This window comes from Artemia sp. Qi Xiang Cuo, chromosome 7 (genome assembly GCF_049724085.1).
Source record: "Artemia sp. Qi Xiang Cuo chromosome 7, ASM4972408v1, whole genome shotgun sequence".
Lineage (NCBI taxonomy): Eukaryota > Metazoa > Arthropoda > Branchiopoda > Anostraca > Artemiidae > Artemia > Artemia sp. Qi Xiang Cuo.
The window spans coordinates 61,711,565-61,729,017 of NC_142800.1; the positions used below are offsets into that span (position 1 = coordinate 61,711,565).

At 35.5% G+C, this 17,453-nt stretch overlaps 1 protein-coding gene across 4 annotated transcripts in view; it reads left to right on the forward strand.

Annotated features, from left to right (window-relative positions):
* Positions 1-16,639: 16,639 nt before the first annotated feature.
* Positions 16,640-17,453, forward strand: part of LOC148950539 (ADP-ribose glycohydrolase MACROD2-like) — a 93,178-nt gene continuing 92,364 nt past the window's right edge. The window contains exon 1 of one of the 4 annotated variants that reach the window (XM_089091645.1): positions 16,640-16,752. In XM_089091645.1, the coding sequence (XP_088947771.1) occupies positions 16,663-16,752 (90 nt within the window). In that variant the 5' untranslated portion in view covers positions 16,640-16,662. The other 3 variants (XM_089091648.1, XM_089091644.1, XM_089091647.1) reach the window with 3 other exon arrangements.

The window sequence follows — 17,453 nt, forward strand, 5'->3', positions numbered from 1 at the left end:
CCTAACCCCTTTCCAAGATAGTCAAAAGTAGCTAAAGTAGAATTCTACCTTTATATAATTCCTTCTCAATAGCCCCAATTTTGTAGTAATACCCTGGTAGTCTATAGACCAATCTTTCATACAATTTTCTAGGAACACAGCCATAGCCTACAAATTGTGTATATGATTTAATTTTATAAGGATATTTGCAGTTCTGGGAGGAATTGTATTATAAGCTTTGAACCTGGTCAGAACCAAGCATTAAACAGTGCAGGGTAAAGGCTACATCCAATTAAAAAAATAGCCAGCCATGTAGGGTGTTTAGATGCTTAAACCCTGGAATTTCTGTGACAAATAACCTATTGTCCGTCAATAAGCATTTAAGAGCAGTGGTAAGCCTATATCTTCCCCGGAAGTGACTTTCTTTCAACGGGTAGGCAATTCAAAGCTACATTCATAAACTAGAAGTAGACAGATGCCTTTTCACAATTTCTTTGTTGTTGTTGTTGATTATTAACGTCTCCTCTAGAAACCAGCTTCTGTTGAGATGATCTTCTTTGTTCCACACTGTTCTATGTTTCTTGATGTGATAATCTGAAACAAACAACACCTTTTTTTTTTCCAAATTATTTGAGACAACATTATCATAGCACTTTGAATACCATCATCTAAGATTTTTTTTTTTTTTTTTTTTTTTTTTTAACAAACTATAATACAGAAAGAACACACAAAACAATCATTATACAGCTATCAATGATTTTCCAGTCTACCCTCTTCAGTAGTTAATCCCTAATCAAAACAGCTCAAAATATTTTTTTTTTCCAAATAACATAATATCCTAGCTAAAATCATCCATTCTACCGCTTAATTTCACAAAACTCAAAAACAACATGATCATTTCCGGTCTTATAACATCATCATTGATGCCTATCCCGACCATAAGACTAACATTGAGATTGCCTAGCTTTTCTCTTTGACATAAATTTCTCATATCCGTTCTAAGTCTCTCATAGAAACGACAATCAATTAGATAGTGGTGTACAGTCTCATTCTGCAAATTACAAGCTCTACAAACAGGGCTATCGCTTTTCCCAATCCTAAATAGTCTAGCATTTGTACTTACATGACCTGATTGAAAACGGAATAGCAATCTACAATTTCTCTTATCCAGTTTACTATAAATTTTACTATCAAAGTGGTTGTGTTTTTTTCTGGGCTACAAGCTGATTGTGCATTAGATCCTTCAAAATTCCGAATCTCCATTGTCTCAATCCTCCTCTGATTGATCTCAATTCCTGGTATTCATCTCGCTCTACATAATTCACTGGTTGTGTTGCTGCTATTTTTGCATGTTTATCAGCCATTTCGTTGCCTTGTATACCTACATGTGCTGGTGTCCATACTAGCTGAATTTCAAATCCTTTTTGGAGTAATGGAAGAAGTGTGTTGTAACAACCAATGACTTTGTGGTTTTGGTTTGAAATGAAATTTTGTAAGCTAAGTATAGCAGCTTTTGAGTCGCTACAGATAGCAAATTTTCTATTTTCTTTGTCCTTTATTGTGGTCTTTTGGATTAAATCTAGTGCTATCTCTATTGCTTTAATTTCTGCTTCAAAGACTGTTGAGTAGTGTCCTAGAGATCTGGATGCCACTAATTTCTTCTAAGGAACGACAGCTGCAGCTCCCACTTCTTCTCTTCTTCTTCTATTTAACAGCAGGTGGGCTTTTCAGTGAAACTATTTAGCCCTTTTCCTTTTGCTTCACTCTGTGGGCTACAGAGCAACTGGCTTGATTGCCTCATATTTATTAGATATATTCAGATATCTTTCAGCAGATCTTTCGACTCTAGGAGTTCAAAAATAAGTTGATAGATGTCGGTTTCTATGCTCTGTGTGCAGGAAGAGTTGGCTAGGCTCTTGGCTGATAGTGGGATTTTGTGGTGTTTGAAGTATTTTAACAGTTTACAAAGCAAGGTATGTTGTGCAGACGTCAGCATATTACATTCAAATAGGCAGTGGTCAATTGTTTCATTATTCATATTACAATGCCTGCAAAGAGGGGACAGGAGAATTGAACCATTTGAATTAGAAAGCTTATATGAGAATGCAAGGAAATTTAGTCCATTTGTTCCAGAACGAATTCTATGATAAATTTTAGAAAGATACTTATTGGGAAAGGGGAAAGGATAGGATTAATCTTATTAAAATTAATATCTGATAGCCTCCATCGGTAAATATCTCTAATTGGGATTGGTCTCCCACTTGGCTGGTCAATATTTATAGCATTTTTTGCTATTTCATCAACCTGATGATTACCACTTATGCCAGAGTGGCTAGGAATGTACTGAAAGTAAGTTTTTCTGCCACTTGAAGCAAGATTATCAATAATACTGAGACAATGATAAGTGTCAATGTCCAACTTATATTGAGGAGCTGAGGCCAGCAACTCAAGGCTTGATAAAGAGTTGGAATAGATGATGATATTATTTAAATTTGCAATCAGAGGCTGGTTTTGCTTAAGGTGTTCTAATGCCATGATTATGGCATTTAACTCAGCAGACATTATAGATAAATTATTAAATAATCTCTCCCATTGCAATTTTCAGGTGAGGAAGGAAAACACCACTTGCAACCTTCTCATTTATTTTTGACCCATCAACAAATATTTGGAAGTGATTTTTATAGGTAATTGTATTAAGTTCTGCAATTTTTTTCTGGACAAAAGTATTGGGGGTTCAATCTTTATTCCAATTTGAAAAGTCAGTATTTATTATGGGAAATGACCAATTCCATGGAGGGGAATGGGGGAAAGTAGGTGCAATAGACTTTGCTGGTACAGGGAACTTCTTTTGAGTATTGGCATACTCATCTGCTATACCTCTATACATGGCTGGATTTCTTAACCAATTATGTAATGTGTGTGAGCTATTTGATTCAATTTTTGTAAGATGTTTTGTCAAGAGAAAGCTACGTCTCTCCCTTATTGTTGTTAATCCACTCTCCATAAGCAGAAACTTGGTGCTTGTGGGTTTCCTAAGACCAAATATGAGACGTATTATATAGTTTTGTATTGTTTCAATTTTTTGCATCTGGGTCTTTGCACATGCACCATAGACGATGAGCCCATAGTCAATATGGGGTCTTATATGTGATTTATAAAACTGGAGTGAGGTTTTCTCTTTACAACCCCAGGGTGTGGAAAGAAGTCTTTTTAGTATATTTGCTTTTCTATAGCATTTTTTTTATTGTGTTTGAAATGTGGAGGTGGAAATTAAGTTTTTGGTCAAGCATGAGACCTAGGTAATTAATATTATTATCTTCTGGAATAGTTATTTTACTTAGAGTTAGTTTTGCATTAACATGGTTTCGCTTCCGGTGAAATTGTATTATTTTTTAATTGGTAGGTGCAATGGGTAAATCTGAATGTTGAGAGAATTTTTCAAACTGGAAAAGTGATTTCTGTAGATTTGACTTTGCTATCTCAAAGGTGTTGCCAGATGACCATAGCACCAGATCATCAGCATATTGTAGATTTGTGTGGGGTAGGTTCATGTCCCAGAGATAGAGGGCAAATAGGAGGCAACTGAGGACTGCTCCCTGAGGTAGGCCTTTGGATATTGTCTTTTGGGATGAATAGGCTGAACCGACACAAACAATGAAACTTCGCACTTCTATGAAGGATTTAATAAAAGATACTAGCTTAGGGGGTACTCCAAGGTTTGCAAGTTTATTTAAAAGGATTTGGTGGTTCACATTGTCATATGCCCTTTCAAAATCTAGGAAAGCTGCCACTAGGATATTTTTTTTTTAGAAAGATTCATTTATTGTATTTGTTAGCAAAATGAAAGCATCTGTTGAGGAGTGGTATTTCCTGAATCCAGTTTGAGTGTTTGGGATCATATTATTTTTTTCAACAAACCAGAGGAGTCTGTGATACATCATTTTCTCCATAATTTTCCCCATCACAGGAGTAATCATTATGGTCCTATAAGACTCAGGGCTATCTTTTGGTTTATTTTTCTTTAGGATTGGTAGGAGGGACGAACATTTCCATATGTTGGGGAACCTAGAAGATGCCAAAGCGTGATTATAACAATTTAGCAGTTCTTGTTTGTATGAAGGAGTGAGATTCTTTATCCATGTAGGGTGTATATTGTCATAGCTGCTGCTAGTTTTGGTCCTAATATGATGTATTGCATTATTCAATTCCTGGATTGAAAATGGATTTGTTATGTACTCGGATCCTGGGTGTGGTCGGTAACTAGGGTTCATGGGAATTGTGGACAGTTTGCTTTGATTACTTGATGTTAGCTTATTAACAAAAACAGTTGCAAATAGGTTAGCTTTTCCATTATCATTGTCATAATGGGAATTATTATGTAAAAGCACATACAAGAGTGGGTTGGGGGAAGTCTTTTTCCCACAAATGTGGTTTATGACTTTATGTATAAGTGACTCATGCGTTTCTCTGGAGAGATTATTTGCAAAATTATTCCAGTATTTATATTTAGCATCTATTATAGTCCTTTTTAGATTAGATTCTGCTTGTAATTTTTTTTAAATATGTAGTAGGTGATGGTTTTTTTATGAATTCTGTCCTAGCTGCCTTTTTTATCCTCTATTTATTTAGGAACTCATTTGTCCACCATGCTTTAGGAATTTGTTTAGGGAATGTTTTCTTAGGTGTTGTCTTGGGGATAGCATGATTAGCTATATTTATTAGTAAAGATGTCAAGGCTTCAGCATGTGTGTCAACTGTTGTGTTAGAAATGCATGAACTTTGGGTGAAACTTGTAATTTCATCATTTAGCTTATTTTGGAACATAGACCAATCTGCTTTAGTGTTGATATATTTGGATGTATGAGATAAAGTTTCAGCAGGTTCATTTAGAGAGCAAACTATAGCAAAGTGGTCAGTACATAGACTATCAATTTTATTTATGTAAATTTTGTTCAAAACATTTAATGACACAATTTGTAGGTCAAATGTGGAGAATCTGCCACTTTTGGGGTTGAAATATGTGTTCAGGTTTGGAGGAGTAGCAACAGCTAATTCATTATTATTTAAAGTCATATGCTCAATGAATTTACCAGCTTTATTTGCTGGTTTATTCCCCCACAAAAGGCTGTGGGCATTGAAATCACCACAAATAATGATATTTTTTAACATATTAGAATTATTTATATAATTAAAGAAATCCTTGGCATCTGTAGTTTGGCCATTAGGGTTATAAAAGCTTATTATGTAGGTTTTTAAATTATTCAGCCAAACACTGATACCAATTACATCAACATCATTTGTAAAATCTGGAAAATTGATGCCACAAAATTTTATATTATTATTAATTAATAAAGCTACCCCACCTCCTTTTCTCTCTGAAGATCTATCCTTTCTCAGGATAGTATATCCCGGAGACTTAATTTATTGATTTTGGGTTAAATGAGTTTCCTGGAGGCAAGCAATATTAATGGAATTATTATTCATAAATGATATTAGTTCATTTAGCTTATTTTCTGTGAGTGATCTTACATTCCATTGGAGTATTGATATATGCTGTGTTGTTGATTTATTCTTCATATTGTGTATCAATGTTCAGCTTTGTTAAAAGTAAAGCAAGATCTTTTTTTGCTTGAATGAGCACATCATCTGGGATGTAGATTTTTGCCAATTCTGCAATAATTTTTGTTTTCTGTAGTTGATGTATGTTCATGGCCTGAACTGCATTACAGTTTAGAATGAATAAGCATATATTTGGGGATTGCATTTTTGGTTGTGTATCCTGTTTGTTGGTTATGGGATTGAGTCCTGGTAGTGTTTCTGGTTTTTTTTTACTTGGGAGGGGGGGGCCAGGCTGACCTCATTTCACCCGACACGGAGGCTTGTTGACTTGTTGATTCCTTCTGCTCGGGATTTGAGCCCGGGGGCTTAGAAGCTGGGTTGTTATACGGGGTGCTTGATGCATGGGGGGCATTTGACGTGGGGGATTTTGTTGGTTTCATTACAGGCTTTATTTGGTATTGTTGGGCAGCATTTGCTTGCATTGCTGCAAAGGGGTCTGGGATGGCCTTCTCTGTTGATATTTGGAGGGTTAGAGCTCTTTTTTTTGTATGCAGGGCATAATGATTTATTTCTAGATTCATGTGGGCCTTTGCAATTGATGCATGTAGGCTGAGTTTTGTTGCAAGTTGTCAGCTCTTTAGGATGGAAAGATTTACAATTACTACACTCTTGGAGAATTTCATTGCATTTGTTTGTCGTGTGTCCCAGTTTGAAACACTTCTGACACTGAATAGGTTTAGGTTTGTATTCCTTGTGTGGTTTGATTTGCCCAAATAGGAATAATTTTTCTGGGATATCAATTTTATCCTTCAGTGTGAATAAGAAGGATCTACTAGTTTTTAGGCCATTAGTGTTAGGTTTTCCAAGTTGGGTAACATCCTCAACTGGGATTATGTTTCCAGCCCTATCTGAGAGGCCTTCTTTTAACTCCTGAGTAGATATCTCTGGGGGAACATTATAAACTACAATTTTCGTTGGTGATTGTTTTTGGTTCCAATTAGATGCAATAATTGGGGTATTCAGAAGGGATTTTAGGTTAATTATTGTATCTGCTGATTTCTGATCTTCTACAGCTATTAGCAAAGATCCATTACGGTTAATGTTAAGAGAGAACATTGATTTTAGCAATTTAAAAATTGCAACTCTTATTGCAGTGATCATTTTTATTTCAAAGGGGGTAGTGGGAGTAATTTTAAAGTAAATTCCTAAGTTTTTGGAGGGAGGATCTTGGGCAGGGAGAGAGGAAATGCTTTTAATTGGGGAGATTTTTGTTCCTTTTTTTAGAGCTTCTAGAGAGAACCTCTTGAAACCCATTATCATCATTTATGGTTGCATTAGGACCTACAGTTATCAATGTCCTATTCTCCGAATTGGAGCTATCATTAGAACTTTCAGATAATATGCTTGACCAGCCAGGATGGGTATCTTTCACTATGGAATTTGATTTGGGATCTGGGGGGACTTTTTTTTTTTGAGGACTTCTAAACATTGCCTAGTGGAAAAAGCTTTAAACACAAATATAAAACTAAAACAAGAAGGGAAAATAGATGATATCAAACTGTCTGCACTATACTATGGGGAGGATAAACACCACAGTATAGCCCTGAGGATGACTTGAGCAGGATAGGTTTGGTACAACTGCTGATTAGAAGCGATAATAATCACAAGAAAATATATTTCGATTTTCTTATAAGGTTGCTGTTGTATGACACACTCCTTTTCCTTCTATTTTGGATCCATCAGTATATATTAGACAGAAATTTTGAAAATTTTCTGTGATAAGTTTCATAAATTCAATTTTTGTGGATAATGGATTTCTTTAATTTTTTGTATTTCTTATATGGTACAAGGTATTTGCATCAAAAGCCATGGTGGGGTCTCTAGAGGTTTCTTATATTGTAACATTTTAGTAATAGAGAAATTCAAACCTTCTTCTCTCATCAGTGCTTCTGCTTTCTCAAATGGGTTTAAATGTTTCCTTAGTTTATTTGGGTTCATGGTGTGGAATAGTCCACGTTTGACAATATGTTTCTTGATTGGGTGATTTTTATCTGATGTCCATAATTTTTGAATATATTTCAGTAATAGTACATCTCTTCTTGTTGACAATTTTTCTATACCAGATTCAATTAATAAGAAGGGAATTGTGTGGTCTTTTTTGCTCCAAAAGCAATCCTTATAGCTGTATTTTGTATTACTTCTAGCTTATTTAGCTGACCTTCATTTGCACTGCCATATATAGTGGCCCCATATTCAATTTTTGGGAGTATATACTTAATATAAAATTCTCTCATGACTGCTGGATTCGCTCCATACCTTCCCCCTCCCATCATTTTCATAAGATTTATCTTTTTAAGGCATGAGAGTTTTAGATTTTGAATATGTTTGGCAAATCTCATCTTACTGTCCAGTATTATCCCCAGGGCTTTGTATTCTTTTACTATTTCTATATTTTCTCCATAAAATTTCAAAACAGGTGGTCTGGTATTTCTCCTCTGTGTTATAACCATGGCTTTTGCTTTGGATGGTTCAAATATTATATCTAGAGTACTTGCCCATGTTTCTATTTGGAGAAGTATTTGTTGAGCTTCTTTTTCAGCGTCCTCTAAGGTATCCTGGATAGTCCAAGTCTTGTTGTCGTCAGCAAAAATGCAACCATTACATGCATCATCTTTAACAGGAATGTCATGTTCACTTATGTTATAATAATCTGGACCAAGGACGCTTCCCTGTGGAACTCCTTTTTTAATTTGAACCTTGTTTTCTTATATTGACTTTCCAACAAGTACAGCAACTTCTCTGCCAGACATATAGTCTATTGAAAACTTCATCAGTGGGCCATGGATGTTTGCTTTTATAAGTCCATTTAATATTTGTTGGTGCACAATGTTATCAAATGCACCTTTAACATCTAGAAAAGGATCATGACTTTCCTGTTATCTAATGCATAAATTGAATCACTCAAAATACTTAAAAGACTTGTCAGTTGTGCTTCTACCTTGCCAGAATCCATTTTGAATGTCCTGAAAAATTTGTGTTTTTTCCACTGTGTAAACCAACCTTTTTTTTTACCAGTCTTTCATAGATCTTTCCTACAACTGGCAGTAATGCTATAAATTGGTGATTTTCTACTATGTTGTTTTTACCAGGTTTTGGTATCATTATGGCTATGCTTTTTTTCCAGCAGTCTGGAAATCTTCCCTTTTCCCATAACATGTTAATAATTTTCAATAATTCCTGTCTCCATCTAGTTGGTAGATTTTTCAATAATGTTGGGTGAATTCTATCAGGTCCTGGGACTGTTTCTGGCAATTTATTTAATACAGCTTCTAGTTCTACACCTGTGAAAGGCAAGTTATATGGTTCTTTACTTTCCCCCTCAGCTAGTTTTCTGGCTTTAGCAAATACTTTAGAATGTAGGACTGTCTTTATAAATGGATCCTCTTTGCCAATGGTCTGTCTTAGGTGCCTAACTCCTGCTTCAGATTTTCCCCTGTCATCAATTATTAGCTCTCCATTAAATTGCACTGGTGTGTTTGGATTTGGAGAGTTATTTCTACTACTCATTCTTTTTATAAATTTTCATACTTTTCATATGAATCTCTAAAATTTAAACGCTACAAACTTTGTCCATGAATCACTTCGAGCATCACTTGTGGCTCTTGCAAACTTGCTTTAGCTTAATGTAATTATCTGTAGATAGAATTTTATTATAGTTGTTTGCTGCCCTATTCATTGCTTTTTTGGTATTTTCACATTCAGTATTCCACCAAATAGGTTCTCTGTGGCTATTCTTCCTTACTTTGCTCTGTGGGATAATTTTTTCTGCTCTCTCTAGCAGGAGTTGTTGGAATTTACAGATTTTATCCTCTGTTTTCAAAAGGATTGAGCTCTTCTCCAGTTCAATAGATCCCAGACTTGTTCTGTGCTCTTTCTAATTAGCTATTTTGAATATGAACCTTGCCTGGTTATCAGTTTTTGGGCTTTCAATTCTACCTTCAATATCCACAATTACAGGTAAGTGGTCACTGATGAGGTTACTGTTAATTTCTGATGTGACAGCTGTCTTATTTGCCATTCTACCAGATGTAAAGGCTAAATCAATAGTAGAATATGAACCCCTGTGTGGATTTGCTCTAGTGGGTAACCCATATGGTGTTAATAGAATTACTTCATCTTGCCCTTCCAGGATCTTCTCCAGTGCACTTCCACTGCCATTTTTATTTCCACAGCCACATCAAATACCAAAGTGAGCATTAAAATCACCTACTATTAAAAATTCTTCTGTTTGTTTTATGGCATTTTTTACTAAGTCAAACACAGTTTCCAAATCCGTATTGTTTCCTTCTGGGTTATACACATTAGCTAATATCAGTACTCGTTTTATATATCTAAAAACTCTACATAACAAAACTTCCACCTGCTGATTCACCACTGATCCAAACCCCAACGCCTGAAGGTACATTAACTTTTTGATGGCTGTAATCAATCCATCCCTTCTACCTTCGTCTCGGTCTTTTCTGAATACATAGAAATCTTGCACTATACATGTGTCTCCGCGTGTTAGTCACGTCCCTTGGAGGCAGATAATATCCTTTTTTTTATTCCTTGCCAAGCTCTCAATTAACTCTTTTTTGACTCTTTTGATTGAGTATTGAATGATAAAACTCTCATTTAAGGGGTCATGTTAATTAGCTTTAAAATTTCACTTGATTCTAGTTTCTCATTGAATAGTGTTTTCATAAGAGAGCATAACTTCTGGACCCATTCTTGTAATTCCAAGTCCCTCAAGTCTACCACTTCTGGTGCACTTGAAACAAAAATCACTAGTTTTGCTAGAATGTCTTTTTGGAGTTTGCTTTGTTCATTGATTTCCAAGGCCTGTTTTTTATTTAATGCATCTGCATATGATCTAGATGCTATGGAAGCCATATTGAAGACGATATTTTTTTCTTGAGATAATCTTAAAATGTTTTTATTATTATCTCTGACCCTACACAAGCCAGAACTAGAAGAATGGTTACCCCTGCAGTTTACACAGCTATATTTCTGAAATTTTTCTTCTTTTTCTGTTACTTTCCTGAGTTCACAATCTTTTGATGGGTGGGGACCTGCAAACCTGAGACAAACTGGTTTTGGTGCCCTGCATTGTGCCTGCATTTGCCCATATTTTTGACACTTAAAGCACTGGATAATAGATCTTTGGTATTCTTGAACTTCTCTTTTTCTACCATACAGCCAGAGAGCTGAGGGTAAAAGATTATTTTCAAAGATAATGCAGACTGATAGGCTATCTTCTAATTGTTTTATTTCTCTATTACATCTTTTCAATCTTTTTACAGATTTCACTGAAGCATTAGCCTCAGATCCAAGATCACTTTTAATCTCATCTTCAGTGATTTCTTTGGGTATTCCTCTTATTGCTCCTTGACATCTGGGTTTAAATTCCTCTGCCTGGACTTCTGTTTCACCTACTTTATTAATTGTTAATGCTTTTGCAACAACAGATTTAGTGGGAAGAAATATTGTGACTCTCTTTTTGTCTTTGCTTAATTCAAATTCAAAATGTTCAGGTTTCAAAGCTTCTTTTAGGCTTAAGGTAATTTCTCTTTCCATAGGCAAGGTTTTTGTTTTATCATTGCTAGACAAGATGACTCTATTGTCAAATCTAGGCTATCTAAAATCTGGATTCCCTTATTTTTTGGCTGGTACTTAGGAGGGGCTGTATAGTGACTTTAGGCAACTCTATTCTTTTCCTCAAGGAGGGTTGGGGATATAGCTCTTTTGGCTTGTTTTCCAAGTCAAAAGATAGGGCCTAGTCCTAGATTAGGAAAGTTTATGATACCCTCCACTTCTTTAGGGTTTGCACTACCTAAATTCATGTCATCATCAGAGGGAAGAGGTGGGTAATTTTCATCTATTGAATTCAAAAATTCAATTCAAAAATTGAATTCAAAAATATATTTTTGAGGAGGACACTCCCCCACAACCCTTAGAGCAAGGGTTTTAAGTTATGCCCAGGGGGCATATAATGTTTTTATAGAAGGCGTTTTCGTAGAAACTTCAAAAAAAGCTCATTCAATTGGAAATTCAACTTGCTAGTGTGCTTTTTAATAGTCGAAAGTGATTCGAGGGTAACTAGCCACCCCCCCCCTACGCCCATCATTCCCCCAAACAAATCCAATAAAAATTTTGAGATAGCCATTTTGTTCAGCGTAGTTGATTTACAGATAGAAAATTTGTTTTTGAGGAGGATACTCCGCCACAGCCCTCAGGGCAAGGGTTTTAAGTTATGCCCTGGGGGCATATAAAGTCCTTATAGAAGACATTGTCGTAGAAACTTCAGAAAAGGGTTCATTCGATTTGAAATTCAACGGGTTAGTGCCTTTTTTAATAGTCGTAAGTTATTAGTAATTATTTTTTTTGGTTGTTGTTGTTTAGACCAGGGCACTTCGCATCGAATAAGTTGTCGTGGGAACTTTGAAAGGGGCTCATTCGGGTGAAAATAGAAAGGGCTGATGCCCTTTTTAATATATGAAAGTGATTGGAGGGCTACTAATCCCCCTTCCACTCCCATCCTCCCATTTGCCCATTATGTTTCAAAACTAAATGTTGCCTCAAGATTAAATCAAAATGCACTGTGTTAATGCTAATTCCCAATAAGGCATCTCAGCAGTATCTCAAGAACGACTGAGGGTATTATGTTCAAACTTTCGGGGCTACTTCTGCTCTTAAAATTTAACCAAATCAAAATAGTGTAAGTGTGTCCAAGCTATCAAAGAAAGTAAACAGATTTTTTAGCGAATGGTATCAAGTTTTCCATTTCAGGTCAACTAGAGGATGTATGAAACTAAGTTAAACAGTACTATTTGTGTCCAGATTTTTAAAATGTTGTTTAAATTGCTGAAAATTTTTCTCCAGCATAAAAATAGCAGGCCAAACTATAAAGTCTTAAAAACCGAAAAGATTTAAAGTGTTATTTTCTTTTTCCCTGAAAAGACTATGTCAATATAAAACGAACAGAAATTAATTAAAAAAAAATTTTCCACAAAATAAGTTTTTCAAAGAAAAGTAAAGGACTCCATTACGCAAAAAATGAGCAAAAATAAAATAAAATAATCTACCAAGCTTGAAACTACCACAAATCAGCATTGATAAATAAATAAAACCCAAAACGAACAGAAATTAAAATAAATAACCGAGTCAAGCTCAAAACGAGCAGAAATTAACATAAGTTGGGCGCAAAACCCCTATGCCTTCCCAAGGCCAGAACAAAATTTGCACTTTACTGAAAAAAAAGATTTTTTTACATTTATAACTTTAATAAATCAAATAATATTATCATTTTGACTACTAAATTTTAGTAAGTGTATTTTAAAATGACAGTGCACATTCATTCGTATTTTTTTCAGTACAGTGCAAATTTTTTTCTTGCGTTGGGAAGGCATGAGAATTTTGCGCCCAACTTATGTTAATTTCTGCTAGTTCTGAGTTTGACTCGGTTATTTAGATTAATTTCTGTTCGTTTTGGGTTTCATTTATTTATCGATGCTGATTTGTGGTAGTTTCGAGCTTGGTAGATTATTTTATTTTATTTTTGCTTATTTTTTGTTTAATAGAGTTCTTTAATTTTCTTTGAAAAACTTATTTTGTGGAAAATTTTTTTTTTAATTAATCAATGTAAAAGACCACCTGAGATATTGTCTAACATTTTTTTTATATTATATCATAATTATTAAAACATAATTTAAAAATTTTGACCAAAATCGCGCACTTTTAAAATTTTTACCAAAATAGCCCATGTAGTCTATCAAACAATTTATTACTGGTTCATAGTTTGGAATCTTGCACTGGAATCATAGGCAGCGCAATAGCGCTGCATCAGTAAAAAACGATGTTCGCACAATGTATTGTTTTTTTTTGGTTTCTTTGTTTTAGACCAGGACACTTCGTATCGAAGGAGCTGTCTTAGAAACTTCGAAAAGGGCTCATTCGATTGGAAATTGGAGTGGCTTGTGCTCTTTTTAATAGTCGAAAGGGATTAAAAGGCAACTATCATCCTTTCCACGCCCACCATTTCCCCAAACACATCCAATCAAAATTTTGAGATAGACATTTTGTTCAGCGTAGTTGATTTCCAGACAGAAATTATATTTTTGAGGAGGAAACTCCCCCACAGCCCTCAGGGCAAGGGTTCTAAGTTGTTCCCTGGGGGCATATAAGTTTTTTTTTATAGAAAGCGTTGTCGCAGAATCTTAAAAAAAGGCTCGTTCGATTGGAAATTCAAAGGACTAGTGCCCTTTTTAATAGTTAAAAGTGATTGGAGGGCAGCTAACCCCCCTCTCACGCCCACCTTTTCCCCCAATACATCCAATCAAAATTTGGAGATGGCCATTCTGTTGAACGTAGTTAAAAGTTCTGGAAATAAGGTCTTTGAGGATGACAACCCCCCCCCCCACATCCCTCAGGGCAAGGGTTTTAAGTTATGCCCTAGGGGTATATAAGGATTTTTAAAGAAAGTGTTGTCGTAGAAACTTCAAAAAGGGCTCCTTGGATTGAAAATTGAAAGGGCTAGTGCCCTTTTTAATAGTCAAAAGTGATTGGAAGGCAACTAACACCCCTTCCACGCCCACCATTTATACAAACATATCCAATCAAAATTTTGAGATAGCCATTTTGTTCAAAGTAGTTGAAAGGTTTTATTGAAAGCTTTGTCGCAGAAACTTGAGAAAGGGCTCATTCGATTGGAAATTTAAAGGGTTAGGGCCATTGTGCCCTTTTTAATAGTCCAAAGTGATTGGAGGATAACTAACACCCCTCGCACACCCACCATTTCCCCAAACACATCCAATCAAAATTTTGAGATAGCCATTTTGTTTGACGTAGTTAAAAAGTCTGGAAATTATGTTTTTGAGGATAGCACTCCCCTCACAGCCATCAGGAAAAGGGTTGTAAGTTATATTCTGGGGGTATATAAGGTTTTTTGTTATAGAAAGCGTTGTCGTAGAAACTTCAAAAAGGAATCATTCGATTAGAAATTGAAACAACTAGTGCCCTTTTTAATAGTCGAAAGTGATTGGATGGCGAGTAACCCCCCTCTCACGCTCAATATTTCCCCAAACACATCCAATAAAAATTTTGAGATAGCCATTTTGTTCAACGTAGTTGAGAGGTCCGGAAATTATGTCTTTGAGGATGACAATCCCCACACAGCCCTCAGATCAAGGGTTGTAAGTTATGCCCTGGGTCCTATAAGTTTTTCTAGAAAGTGTTGTCGTAGAAACTCAAAAAGGGCTCATTCGACTGGAAATTGAAAGGGCTAGTGCCCTTTTTAATAGCCGGAAGTCATTGGAGGGCAACTAAACCCCTTCTCACCCCCACCATTTCCCCAAACACATCCAATCAAAATTTTGAGACAGAACTTTTCTTCAACATAGTTGAAAGTTTTGGATATTAAGTCTTTGAGGATGACACCCCCCACCAGCCCTCAGGGCAAGGGTTTTAAGTCATGCCCTGGGGGCATATAAGGTTTTTATTGAAAGCGTTGAAAACTTCAAAAGAGCTCATTCGATTGGAAATTGATAAGGCTAGGGCCTTTTTTAATAGTTGAAAGTGCTTGGAGAGCAACTAACGCCCCTCTCACGCCCACCATTTCCTTAATTACATCCAATCAAAATTTTGGGATAGCCATTTTATGTAACGTAGTCGAAAGTTCTGGAAACTAGGTCTTTGAGGAGGACAACCCCATCACAACCTTCAGGGCAAGGGTTGTAATTTATGCCCTGGGGGCATATAAGGTGTTTATAGAAAGCGTTGTTGGAAAAAACTCAAAAAGGGCTCATTCTACTGGAAATTGAAAGGGCCAGAGCTCTTTTAAATATTCGAAAATGATTGGAAGGCTTGACGTTTTTATAGTAAAGATCGATGTGGGTACAATGTATTATTATTATTTTTTTTTTTTTTTTGTTTAAACCATGTCATTTCGTATCGAGGAGTTGTCTTATGAACTTCGAAAAGGGCTCATTCGATTGAAAGCACAAAGGGCTAATTCCTTCTTCAATACACGAAAGTTATTGTAGGGCAACTAGTTCCCCTCCCATGTCCACTCTTTTATTTACCCATTATGCTTAAAAACTAAATGAAAAGGCGCTGTATTAATGCTAATTCCCAATAAGGCATCTCAGCAGTATCCCAAGAACGACTCAGGGTATTTTGTTCCAACTTTCGGGGCTACTTCTGCTCTTAAAATTTAACCAAATCAAAATAGCGTAAGTGTATGCAAGCTATCAAAGAAAGTAAACATATTTGTTTTGCAAATGGTATCAAGTTTTCTATTTCAGGTCAACTAAAGGAGGTATAAAACTAAATTAAACACTACTATTTGTGTCCAGATTTTCAAAAGGGTGTATGCTGTTAAAAATGACTGAAAATTTTTCTCCAGCATACAAATAGCAGGCCAAACTATAAGGTCTTAAAAAAACGAAAACATTTGGAGAATTATTTTCTTTTTCCGTGAAAAGACTATGCCAATATAAAACGCACAGAAATTAATTGAAAAAACTTTTTACACTTGGGAAGGCATAAGGGTTTTGAGCCCTACTCATGTTAATTTCTGCTCGTTTTGAGTTTGGACTCGGTTATTTATTGTAATTTCTGTTCGTTTTGGGTTTCATTTATTTATCGATGCTGATTTATGATAGTTTCACGCTTGGTAGATTATTTGATTTTATTTTGGTTTAATGTAGTTCTTTACTTTTCTTTTAAAAACTTATTTTTTGGAAAAAGTTTTTTTTAATCAATGTTTCAATAAAGACTGAACGTTACCAGTTTTGAGTTCTAGCCTGCCGAAAGGCAAAATGTCCGATCTAGTAGCACTGTTTCTTGCTTCCTCGTTTTTTTTCTATTTGTTTTTCGCAGTCATGCCTGTCATATCTAATTTCGCCAGAATTTTTAACTCCACTCGAAAAAGAAATAGAGAAAATACGCCAATGGCAAATTTTTGCTTGCCTTGTAGTGCTACTTTATATCGGGCCATATCCACATTGTTTACGATGTGGAACAAATTGCAGTAAAAAAATTGACCATCATTTATTATGATCGGGACGTGGAACGAACCCTTAGCTGATGGACTTTCGGTCGTCTTTTAAAATTGGCAACCTGAAACATATTAGGCAGCTAATTTTAATTAAAAAAACATTTCCTTCACACTATATGGTAAAAGAACAAAATTCTGGTACTTATGCATTATACGGTACTCACGAAAGAAGTCAAGTTTGGTTAGTGCTAATGAAATAAAATAGGATGAATATATAATAGTTTAGAAACAAATGTGGTCTATATATTTGCACATTGGGGGGGGGGGGGTAAAGCATAGCAGATACTAAATACATTAGCCTACCTAACCTAGGTGGTAAAGTTCTACCAAATCATATTATTGAGTTAGGACTAAAGTGAATACACCATTCGATGCCTTTTTTTATGCTGATTACGAATATAATAAGCATTTCTATCGGAAATGAATTTCAGCCCCCCCCCCTATATAGGCTATACCTAACCTAACCTAACCCTAAATTGGCCTATATAGGGGGGGGGGCTGAAATTCATTTCCGATAGAAATGCTGGTCAATAGGCTATATACCAAATCATATTATTGAGTTAGGACTAAAGTGAATACACCATTCAATGCCTTTTTTATGCTGATTACGAATATAATAAGCATTTCTATCGGAATTGAATTTTAGCCCCCCCCCCTAAATAGGCTATACCTAACCTAACCCTAAATTGGCCTATATAGGGGGGGGGCTGAAATTCATTTCTGATAGAAATGCTTATTATATTTGTAATCAGCATTAAAAAAGGCATTAAATGGTGTATTCTCTTTAGTCCTAACTCAAAAATATGATTTGGTATATATT